The sequence below is a fragment of the Gallinula chloropus genome (assembly GCF_964237585.1).
Source record: "Gallinula chloropus genome assembly, chromosome: 16".
In the NCBI taxonomy this organism is placed as follows: Eukaryota; Metazoa; Chordata; class Aves; order Gruiformes; family Rallidae; genus Gallinula; species Gallinula chloropus.
This window is the reverse complement of record NC_140101.1, coordinates 1,277,964-1,289,281: the sequence shown is the minus strand read 5'-3', so window position 1 is coordinate 1,289,281 and position 11,318 is coordinate 1,277,964. Positions and strand designations below refer to the sequence as shown.

The following is an 11,318-nucleotide window of genomic DNA, read 5'->3' as shown; positions in this document are numbered from 1 at the left end:
GAGGGGTTTAGAAGGTGTGTGGATGAAGTGCTTGGGGACATGGTCTGGAGGTGGGCTGGGCAGGGGGAGGCTGTGGTGGGACTCCATGCTCTGAAGGGGCTCTTCCAGCCCAGCTGGTTCTCTGATTCTAACGCAGCTCCACCACGCCGCATCTCCGCTTCTTGCAGGCTACATGTGCCCCACACTCTCCACTTAGGCTCAGCCCAGCCTTGGGGACTGTTAAAATCATGAAAAGCCTTGTCTGGGGCCCGGGCGCGGCCGGGGTGCGCTGGCGCCTCAGGCTTCCCGCGGCCTCCGCAGCGGCCTGCGCTGGGCCAGGCACCCGAGGCCGGGCTCGCTCGCTGCCGCCAGGCCCCGCGCTCCTCGGGCCGATAAACGGGCAAAACCCGCGAGGAGCGGAGCTCAGCGGGTTTTCCCGGGGCGCTCGGGAGGAGAACCGGCCGGGCGCCGGGGATGCGGCTGGCCCGGTCCCGCCGCTGCCTCCCGACGGCAACGGCCGCGTTTCCACGGCAACTGCGCGTGCCAAGATGGCGGCCGGGGCCGGGCAGGAAGGGGGGTGGGGGTGCCGGGGGGGGGGTGGAGCGGGGAAGATGGCGGCGGCGGGGAGGAGGGGCGGGGCCCGCCGGGGCGGCGGGCGGGCGGGCTCTATGGCGGCGCGGCGGCCGAGGCTGCGCACACGTGGCCCCTCCTCCCTCGGGCTGCGGGCGCTGCGGGTGCGCGAACGGCACCGGCACCGGCATGGGTGTGCATGTGGAGACTATCGCCCCCGGCGACGGTGAGCAGCCGCCTGCCCTGCCCTGCCCTCCCCTCTCTCCCTCTCCCTCCTCTCTCCGGACCGGGCCCTTTCCGGTGTCGGTCCCGGTTAACGGGCCGGGTCCCGGTCCCGAGCTGACGGTGCGTTCTCTCCCCGCAGGGCGGACGTTCCCCAAGCGCGGCCAGACCTGCGTGGTGCATTACACGGGTGAGTGCTGCCCGCCGCGGGCCCTGCGGGGCGGGGCTGCCCGGCCGCCGCCGGCACACGGCGGGAGGGTGGCGTTTGGGCCCGACCCGGAGACCCAGGGGCGCCGTGGGCGAGCGGGGTCGGTTCCCCCGCCCCGACGGCCTGTAGGGACCCCGGGCCCGGCCCGTCTGGGCGGCCCGATGGGGCCGTGGAGCTCCCCGGGGAAACGGGGGAGTCCGGCCTGCCCCGCCCTGTGGGACCCGGGGGGCAGGAGGCACCTCCCGGGGGGAGGCTGGGGCCGGGGGCGGGGGTCTGGCCGTGCCCTGTGGCCGTGGGTGGGGGGGTGCCGGTGGTCGCTGTGAGAGCTATCTCCAACTGCCCCATCGGTGGGGGTGGTTTCCCACCGAGGAAACGGCTCAGGGGTGGGCAGGGGTACCCCTGGTAGGCAGCCCACCTGCCCAGCACCCCACGGGGGGGTCCTGGGGCAGCGGAGGTCTGCGGGCTGTGGAGCGGCTGAGCTCAGAGCCCCCACGTTGGGTGGTCCCATGGGACACTGGCAGCCCCCCGGGCCCCCAGTGAGCCAGAGCCCCGGGAGCTTTGGGGTTTGCTGTGTCAGAGCGGGGCCCCCCCGCCGGAGATAGCTGCAGGGGTACAGCCCCTCCCCAACACTGTCCCTGCTCCCCAGCCCCTTCTCCCTTGGGGGGGGTGACACCAGGGGTGTCTGTGGGGCAGACCCAGACTCACAGACACCCCCCGGCTGTTTCTAGGGCTGGGCAGTATGGGGCACCGCTCTGGCAGAGGGCCCCTGGTGTGGGTAATGCGGGCACTTCTTGGGGTTCAGGCGTGGTATTTTGATGAGGGGCTCCCCAACAGCCAGGGAAGCTCATACTCTGCACAGTGTCCTCCAGCAGCCCTCTGTGAGCTCAGAGGGGAGAAGAAACCAGCCCTGGGATCCCCCAAAAATGCTTTGGGGGTCTCCTCTTTCCTTAGGCCGCCCTTCGAACAGCTCCTGCTCATCGGGGTAGCCATCGTCCTCTGGGTTAAAAACGAGTCAACCCATTTCTGGCTGCTCCTGCTGTAATAACCCATTCCCATTCCCAGCCCAGTGCTTTACACCCTCCCCTCGCCCACGGTGGGAGGCCAAGGGTGCCCCTCTCTTGGGGGGAGGCAGCCGGGGCAGCTTTGCCTGCTGGCAGGGCTGGGTGGGCATCCAGCCCATCTGCTGCTCCTCCATCTCCCCCCTCCCCACAGCCTGTTCTGCGTCGTCAGGAGGGGGAGAGGAAGCGACTCGGTCTCCCCGGCCGCCCCGTTTCCTCCGCCGGTGGAAGAACAAAGGGAGGCTGGCAGGCAGTCAAGAGGCTCCCGGTGGGCCAGCCCTGCCGCCTGCCAGCTCCGCCGGCTCCCAGCGCCGGCTCTCCGCTCCCGCAGCGCTGCCGGAGCTCGGCTGCTGCTCCCGGCTCCAGCCCCCAGCCTGGCAGAGCTGCTCGTGGGTCACCAGGTCCCATCCCCACGCTTCGGGCGAAGCGCTGCGCGGTGACTGGCTCCTGAGAGCCTCTCCAGCAGCTCTCCATCCGCTGGGAGCGGTTCTCTAGTTTCCTTTTTTTGTTGTTTGTTGCTATTGTCTCCTTTTGTCCTTTATCCCCCCCCCCCTCCTCCCCCTCCAGTTCTCTCTGCAGGCAGCTTCTGCCCCCCCATCCCCCCCTTCTCGCCTCGGCAGGCAGCAGAAATCAAACACCTCCAGGCCCTGACGCTGTTTGGGTTGCTGAACGCTGCCCTGTGAGAGGCCAGAGCCGGGCTTTGCTCTCAGGAAGCGTTGGAAACCTTTGATTCCCCAGCCCTGTTACAGTGCCCGGAGCAGCATCGGGGCTGGGAGGTGATGTGCTGCGAGGCTCTTGCTAGAGCCCTGTGTCAGCTCCATCCCCAGCTGCCCTTTGCTCCCGCGCGGAAACGTGCTGGTGCTGGGGAGATGCAGCCCGTGGTGCACTGTGATGGGTGTGTGGCTGCTCAGCTCTGGCTCCTGCTGCCTTGTGGATGTGCAGTGACTTGGTTAAAAAACATGTTGGGGGAAAACCAATCCTGCTGACCCATCATCCAAAGGCTGCTGCTGCTTCTGGCTGTGCCCAGACCCCTGCTCCGTGGGGTCTCTGCCCACAGGGAGCAGCCATTTCATCCCAGGAGTGAGGGACAGACAGACAGACAGCCCCAGCGTGGGGAGGGAGGTGGAGAGCAGAGCAACCTCTGGGGAGACACAGGCTGCTCATGCTGGGGGTTGCAGTGGTGGAGGCGTGTGGGGGGAGCTGGGGGAGTTGGACCCTTTCCCCCTCCTTCAGGAGGTCGTGCCTGCAGCCTGTGGGGAGCAGGGGAGCGCTGGCTGCTGGGGAGCTTGCACGGTGGGGTGCCCAAAACAGCCTTTGATGTGAGGTCTGCTGCGAAGGAAACTCAACCAAGGGGGTGTGCAGCCACCCTGGTGTGCTTCTGGAGGGGGAAGTGGGGGCCTGTGGCCGTGCTGGGGACTGCTGAAGTGGGAGCAGGTCTGACTGGGCTTAGCCAAATGGCCTTCCCTGAACAGCAAACCTCACAGCTCGTTGTGTCTCGGGGAGGTGAGCTCGCAGCAGGGGGATGGAAAGGCAGAGGGGGATGCTCAAGAAAACTGCCTTTCTGTGACAGGGTGGTGCAGAGGGAACCACCGTCCTTGCCCAGCACCTGAGTGCAGCCCGGGTGCAGCCTCGGCTCTTCCACTTGTCCTTTCAGCACCTGCCGTGTGACTGCCGCCCCGCTGCACAGCAGCTCGACAGCTCTGCGGTCGAGAGGCGTTTCCTACCCAGGCACACGTGTGACTGCTGCTTCGGTGGCTTGTGGGAGCTCTGTGCCTTCTTCTGAAGCATCCCTCCACCTCCACTTCAGGGGAGAGGGCAGAGCCCCCTCCTGCGTCCATCTGGAGGTGGCAGTGGGGGTGGGTTGGGTGATGGGTGCAGGTACCTTGCTGGTGCAGGCAGGTTGGGCCCTGGGATATAACTCATCTGGCAGAGGTTGCTGGTGGAGGCAGGACTTAATCTCAGCTGGGCACCCCTGTCCTGACATGGATCTGGAGCATGCTGGGTATCCCAGGGCTTTTGGGAAGGGTTTCCCATCCTCCCCCTTCCTCCAGCTGGAGCAGAGGCACCTGTCCAGTGCTCCAATCTCTCCCTGTCCCGGGGAGGCCAGCAGGTACCCCTGGGCAATGGCTGGGCCATGGATCTGGGACCCTGGGTGAGGGGGGATGAAGAGGGGTGCGGGTGGGGCTCTGCACCTCCAGCAAAACCCAAACCTTCAGGTTTTATCTCTCTGCCTGCTGCAGCACCGCTCGCTGCTGCCTCTACCCGCCCGGGGGGGACCGGAGCCAAGTCGCACGTTGCAGCCGGCGTCTCCCGGCTGCTGCCTGCCAAGTGTGGCAGAGACCTGGCAGGGCCCTGCTGCCTGCCAGGCTGGAGCTGGGGCTGCTTTTTGGAGCCTCCCACCTCGCACAGCCCTGGCTGTGCCGTTCCTTGCTCTGGTACCTCCAGGACTGGAGAAGAGAAGGCTGTGGGGGGACCTCATTGCAGCCTTCCCGTCCCTGAAGGGAGCAGAGGAACAGGAGGGGAATCAGCTTGTTAAAGGGCAGAGACTGGCAGGACAAGGGGGGTGGATTAAAGCTGAAGGAAGGAAGGGTTAAATTGGATATTAGGGTTGGATGGGGCCCTGGGCAACCTTGTGTAGCTCCAGGCCTGGAGGTTGGTGTTCCTGCCTGTGGCAGGGGGTTGGAGCTTTGTGATCGTTGGGGTCCCTCCCAACCCATCCCATTCTATGATTCTATGACTCCCTGGTGTCCGTATCACCCAACCAAGACCTCCTGGGGGAATCAGATCTTTTACTCGGGGTGGGAGCTGTGTCAGGTGGGTCCCTGTAACCCACCTCAGTGGGCTCTGCCCTCCTTGTGGGGCTGGTGTCGGCCGTGGGCAAGGGGCCCAGCCAGGGGCTGCAGTCATCAGGATGTGCTGGGTGCTGGCTGCTGCTCCCAGGGCTCTGGCCAGGCAACTGCTTTTGCCAGAGGATGCTTTGCCTCCATAATAGCTTTAATATCTTGTTATCTCCTTGTTCGGGGATGGCAGGGATGAGGAAATGTTGCTCATACTTGTGTGGGGCTAGAGAAATCTCCCGGGAGCCTGGCAGGCAGAGGAAGTGCCTGAGATGAGGATGCTGTCTCTGGAGCATCAGAGCCTCTTTGTTTTCCCTGCTGGCGTGGTGGGGGGAGCACAGCAGCCCCACACTGGGGAGTGGGGCTGAGCACCCACGTGCGACCCCAGGGGACGCCTGAGTAATCCACCTCCTTGGGCTGCTGCAGCCACCTGTACTCTCTTAGTCCCTTTCTTCTGTAGGCAGGGTGCTGCCAGCTCTGAAACGCTTCCCGAGGCTGGATTTGGGCAGGTGAGCTCCATGGCAGGGTTGGGAAGTGCTCTCTGCTCCAGCACGAGGTCTGCAGCATCTCCTGTGTTGCTGATGGGCATTACCCCAGAGCCCTGCAAGCACCCTGCAGCTCCCCGTGTGCTGTGGCAAGCGGGGGGGGTTGTGCAGCGTGGGACCCCCGGGGTTTTTCCTCGGTGGGTGCCTGGGGGAGGAGGGTGTCAGGCACAACCTGTCCCCTCTGTCCTTCTGCAGCCACCCTGGCTCGTTGTGGTGCCTGAGGGCTCAGAGCTGAGCTCAGGATCAGCTCATGTCCCAGCCAGGCAGCGCTGCCTGTGCCAGCCGGCACGGGCAGCCCCGTGTCCCTGCTGCCAGCTTCCCCGCCGGGTGGGAGCAGGGCCAGTGGACAGGAGTGGGGAGCAGTGCCAGACAGAGCTGGAAGCAGGTTCAGCCACAAAGAGGTTTATCCTGGAAGGAGGAAACGTGAAAACTCCAGACTTACCATTCCAAAGTCCAGGGCTGCAGCCCGACCGGCTGAGCTGGTGCTGATGCTCAGAGCCCAGGCGCAGGATTTTTCCTTTCTGGGAAATTCGGAGCTTAATTCCACCCCTGGACTGAAACGTGGGGCTGCTGACCCCCACCCCAGCATCTCCAGCAGCCCAGAGGTTTTGGTGCTTGTTGCCCCTGCAAAGGGTTTTATTCCCCATTCCCTTCTTTCTGTCAGCACCTCCCATCACCGTGACTGTTCCCTCTGGTGACTGTTCCCTCTGGTGACTGTTCCCTCTGGTGACTGACTGTTCCCTCTGGCCACTGTTGGAGCAGGAGCCAGGGCTGAGGTGTCCTGACCCATCTTCAGCACAGATACATTTTCTCTTGCCCAGGGGCAGTGCCCTGGTGAAGGGAACCCACTGTGCCCCATGCATTGCTCAGCAAGGTTGGTTATTCAAGACTCCAGAGCTGTTTCCAGCCACATAGACAGATTTTTGGGCTGTTTGGGGAAGTGAAGAAGTGAGAAGCATTTGGAGGAGAGTTTAATGTTGCTCTTGCTGCACAGGACACTTGGCTGTGTTAATGCAGAGCAGGATCTGCCTTACAAGAGCAGCAGTTCCCCTGGCCAGTGGAGTTGCTGCTCCTATAAGGCAGCTCCAGCTCCAAGATTCCCCAAGAAGGTCAGGCAGGGAGCAAGGGAGGGGAGGAAATTCCTCCTTTGCTCATGTTGAGGATTTATATTTAGCCCTGGGGATATCAGCCTTGCTCAGCCCTCCCTGGGTGCCAGGGGAACACCGGCTGCCCTGGGCACATGTGGCCAGCACTTGGTGCTGCCTCTCCCCGTCATCATTCCTGGGTATGGGAGCGATGTGCCTCTAGATCAGTGGGGTATAGTGGGGCATGGGAAGGGCTGGAGGCCAACAACAGCCAAACTGGGGCAGTGGACCCTTGGCTTGTGTTTTGGGTGCCTGAGGACAGATGCCTGACTGTGGTGAGGAATGGGGGGTGCATTTGCTGGTGGGATGGGAAGCACCCAGCTTGATCCTGCTGCCTGCAAAACAGTTGACAGCAGCACTGAGGTGGGGATGTTTCCCTCTGTCCCCCACCATCTGCTTCCCTCACCATGAGAGGCTGAGGGAGCTGGGCTGGGTCAGCCTGGAGAAGAGAAGGCTGTGGGGGGACCTCACTGCAGCCTCCCAGTCCCTGAATGGAGCAGAGGAACAGGAGGGGAATCAGCTTGTTAAAAGGGTAGATAATGGCAGGACAAGGGGGATGGAGTGAAGCTGAAGGAAGGAAGGGTTAAATTGGATATTAGGGGGAAGTTCTTTGCAGAGAGAGTGGTGAGGGGCTGGAACAGGCTGCCCAGAGAGGGGGTGGGTGCCCCGTCCCTGGGGGTGTTCAAGGCCAGGTTGGCTGGGGCCCTGGGCAACCTTGTGTAGCTCCAGACCTGGAGGTTGGTGTCCCTGTCACCAACCCAGACCAGTCTGATTCTGTGATCTGCCCTTGGTCCAAGCCCAGAAAAGCACCTCTCTCCACAGAGCAAAGCAGCCAGGAGCAATCCTCCCCTGCCCCAGGGCTGCTCCTTCCCAGAGGGATGATGCCCCGGGGTGGGGGTGCTGGTGGGGATTTCCACCCCCCTGCCCCAGGCTGCCCTGTGCAGGTGTTTCCCCAGGGGAAAGCAGCCTGAGCTGAGAAACACCTTTGACTCACACCCGTGTGAGCTCTCCCAGGGGTGACTGTCACCCGCTCAGGCTGCCAGGTCCCAGCCTCCTTCACGCCGGCGCGCGCTGGCTCTGTCCCCGTGTCACCGTCACCACGTCTCCCTCTCTTCTTCCCCAGGTATGCTGGAGGATGGGAAGAAGTTCGACTCCTCCCGTGACAGGAACAAGCCCTTCAAGTTCGTGATGGGCAAGCAGGAGGTGATCCGCGGCTGGGAGGAAGGAGTCGCTCAGGTGCCGGGCTCCTCCCCGCCTCCCCGCGCACAGCCAGGGAGCTGCGGCGTGGGCAGAAATCATCACTCTCTGCAGCTCGTTCTTTGCTTTTCTGGTTGTTTCTTTCTCATTATCCCCCCGTGTTTTCCCCCCTTCCCTCCGCCCCCTCGGCGCTGGGAGCCGGGGGTGTGAATATCACCTTCTGCAGTGCCACCTGCCAGCTGGCAGGCGTGGAGCAGGGCCGGGCCCCAGCAACACCTACAGCACGGCGGTGACTCAGCGCTGACATTTCTGCACTGAGTCAGCTCTGAGTTAAAGGCGGTGGGGGGATGCTCAGCCCCCCCTGCTCAGCACGGAGCAGTCTCCTGGGCTGCGGAGCCCACGCAGAGGGGAGGGCTGGTGGGCACAGCCGGGCTTGGGCTCCTGCAGACGTTGGCTGCAGCCGGCTCCGCGTGCTGCTGGGCATGCTGGTGGCTGTCAGGAATGGCCTGGCACTCCCTGCCTGTCCTAGAAAGCGCTTGGGGAAAGGACACTTCCAGCTCTGCTTTTCCAGCCCCTGATGCCAGCGTTTCCCAGCCAGCAGGTTGAAGATGGGGATCCTCCCCCCTCTGCTCTGCCCTGGTCAGGCCCCACCTGGAGTGTTGTGTCCAGTGCTGGGCTCCCTGGGATCAAACAGCCAGGGATCTCCTGGAGAGAGTCCAGAGGAGGGACACAGATGCTGAAGGGGCTGGAGCATCTCCCCTATGAGGAAAGGCTGAGGGAGCTGGGGCTGTTCAGCCTGGAGAGAAGAAGACTCAGGGGGGACCTTATTAATGTTTATCAGTATCTGAAGGATGGGATGCAGGGGGAAATGGGCAGCCCCTTGTCAGTGTCTGTGGGGACAGGACAAGGGGCAATGGCTGCAAGTTAGAGCAGAGGAAGAACTTTTCCCCAGGGAGGGTGAGGGAGCCCTGGGACAGGCTGCCCAGGGGGTGTGGAGTCTCCATCTCTGGAGAGATTCCAGCCCCGTCTGGACGCCGCCCTGTGCAATATGAGCTGGGGAGCTGCTTTGGCAGGGGGTTGGACCCCTTGAGCTCTGGGGGTCCCTTCCCACCCCTGTGATTCTGTGTCCTTCCTATTCCTTTTCTGTCCCCTCTGGCTTGTCCAGCCTGGGTCCTGCTCTGGCCCAGTGTAGGCAAAGGAGTAAGAACAGGTCTTGTCTCTTGCTGTCTCTCACGGGGTGCTTGTGCACATCTCCTGACATCCCTGTGCTTCTTTCCTGCCCCCAGATGAGTGTTGGTCAGCGGGCAAAGATGACCATCTCCCCAGACTACGCCTACGGCTCTACTGGCCACCCAGGGATCATCCCACCAAACGCCACTCTAATTTTTGACGTGGAGCTCATGAAATTGGAATGACCTACCCCAGCACCCTGTCCTCGGGTAAGGAGGGGCACCAGCTGCTGGGGGGGGGGATTTTGGGGCTTGGGTGTGACTTAAGGCCCCCCATCTTTTGCCTCAGGCTATGGGAGATAGAGGCAATGGTGGTGGGGGGTATGAAAGAGATAGGGCAGGGTTCTGGCTGTGGGTAGAAGCAGGGGGGATGGGGCTGTGCTTTGGGAGGTGTGGGGCCTGCAGCACAGGCAGGATGAGGTTGTGCTCTGGGGGTTGTGGGTTCTGTGGTGCAGGCAGGATGGGGCTGAGCTCTGGGGGGTGTGGGGCCTGCAGCACAGGCAGGATGAGGTTGTGCTCTGGGGAGGTGCGGGTCCTGTGGTGCAGGCAGGATGGGGCTGTGTAGGTCCTGCTCTGGAGGGGGTGTGGGTCCTGCAGCACAGGCAGGACAGAGCTGAGCTCTGGGGGCTGTGGGTCCTGTGGTGCAGGCAGGACAGGGCTGTGCTCTGGGGGCTGTGGGTCCTGTGGTGCAGGCAGGACAGGGCTGAGCTCTGGGGGCTGTGGGTCCTGTGGTGCAGGCAGGACAGGGCTGTACTTTGGGGGAGTGCGGGTCTTGCGGTGCAGGCAGGATGGGGCTGTGGGTCCTGTGGTGCAGGCAGGATGGGGCTGTGCAGGTCCTGTGGTGCAGGCAGGATGGGGCTGTGTTACCCCTCTGTCACTGGGGCTCGCCTTCTGCTTTAAGCAAGCCGTGCTTTGCAGTGGGACGGCCTTTTGGTGAGCACACTCCCTCCTCTGCCAGGTCTCCTCCACAGGCAGGGTGATGACCCTGCCCCTCCTCTCCTCTCTCCCAGCAGGTTTGGCACATGGAGGAACCCAGAATCTCAGCTTCAAGAAGAGTGCACATGACTTTGTACGGAGCTTTTCCTGATAGTCCACTACACTCATTGTATAACCTTACACCCCGATTGAATGCCTTTGGTCACTAAGCTTTGCGTCTGACTCTTCCTCCTTGTATCGTGTTTTTATGTCTTTTTAAACTATATGCCGTAAACCTCAACTCTTTTTGGGTCAAGTTCTTACTCTTATTTTCCTTCCAGGTGTAGGCAACGTTTTACTGGTAGCACGCAGATGGGCTGACCTTAGATAGGAGTCACTGGAACAAAAGGAAACCTGGTAGTTACTCGGTTTGGTGCAGATCTCTCTGATGTTTTCAAACCAGAAATTGCTGCTGCTGCTGCAAAAGCCATAGCAGAGTGAGGCTGGTGAGGCTGGATGGATGTGGAGAGCAAAGTAGCGCTAGGATTGTGTGTTAGGGCCCCTGCCTGGAACCGGGGCAGCGCGGGAGCAGCGTGTCCTCTCCCTGCTTTCCAGAGAGGGTGCAGCAGAGCAGCCCGATGGGCACGGTGGGTTTGCTCCTGAGAAGGAGGAGGGGACTGCTCTGCCCTTGCTTCACTCTGCCATCTCACGCTGGACCTTCCTTCCCTGCCCCAGCCCGCTTTGGGATTTACGGAGATGGGTTTCCAGCAGGGTTTTCTTTAAAAACAAACGGCAGACAAAGGGAAGGTGCTGTGTCCAGGGCAGGTGGCAGGGCTGGTGGGGAGTCAGCTCAAAAGAAAACACCCCCATCCCCTCTTTCCCCCCCCTCTTGGAAAGGAAACATCAGACCCCAGTTGTCCCCGGTCTGAGCACACCTGACCGTTCTCTCCTGACACCTGATGCTGGTCATCGCTGCTTGCTGGTCTCATACGATGCGTAGCTTCCCCTGCTGCTGCCCTGTCTGCCCCCCTCTCCCTGCCTAGTGAGTTGGTAAGAGAAACCGCCGCCGTTCACGTCCCTCTCCACCGCAGAAAAGGTATCGAGTTTTATTACTGCAATAAAAACGCTTTATGCTGGCTTTTCTCAGCCCTGTGTCCCGAGGTTTGTCCTTCACCTTCCTGCCGCTCAGCGGGGCCCGCCCGGGCTCATGGGGTGCTCTGGGTGCTGTGCTGGGGGTGCCGTGCTGGGCTCACGGGGTGCTGGGGGTGCCGTGCTGGGCTCACGGGGTGCTGGGGGTGCCAGGCCGGGCTCACAGGGTGCTTTGGGTGATGTGCTGGGCTCATGGGGTGCTCTGGGTGCCGTGCTGAGCTCATAGGGTGCTGGAGGTGCTGTGTTGGGCTCACGGGGTGCTTG

General features: G+C 62.5%; 1 protein-coding gene across 2 annotated transcripts; it reads left to right on the top strand.

Moving 5' to 3' along the window:
• The first annotated feature begins 665 nt into the window (after window positions 1-665).
• On the top strand, window positions 666-11,051 carry FKBP1A (FKBP prolyl isomerase 1A). 2 transcript variants are annotated; one of them, XM_084271346.1, is made up of 5 exons: window positions 666-775; window positions 914-961; window positions 7,688-7,800; window positions 9,048-9,200; window positions 10,004-11,051. In XM_084271346.1, exons 1-4 carry the CDS (start codon window positions 739-741, stop codon window positions 9,174-9,176), a joined length of 327 nt encoding a protein of 108 aa, XP_084127472.1. In that variant the 5' UTR covers window positions 666-738; the 3' UTR covers window positions 9,177-9,200; window positions 10,004-11,051. The 2 variants fall into 2 exon arrangements, with proteins under 2 accessions (XP_084127472.1, XP_084127473.1); XM_084271347.1 differs by having other exon boundaries at window positions 10,001-11,051.
• Window positions 11,052-11,318: the final 267 nt, after the last annotated feature.

What these genes read in the sequence shown, in the direction of transcription:
- FKBP1A (XM_084271346.1), top strand. Translation starts at nt 739, where the DNA reads ATGGGTGTGCATGTGGAGACTATCGCCCCCGGCGACG. An exon ending in GACTATCGCCCCCGGCGACG is followed by an intron (nt 776 to 913) that starts GTGAGCAGCCGC and finishes CTCTCCCCGCAG; the next exon opens with GGCGGACGTTCCCCAAGCGC. An exon ending in CTGCGTGGTGCATTACACGG is followed by an intron (nt 962 to 7,687) that starts GTGAGTGCTGCC and finishes CTTCTTCCCCAG; the next exon opens with GTATGCTGGAGGATGGGAAG.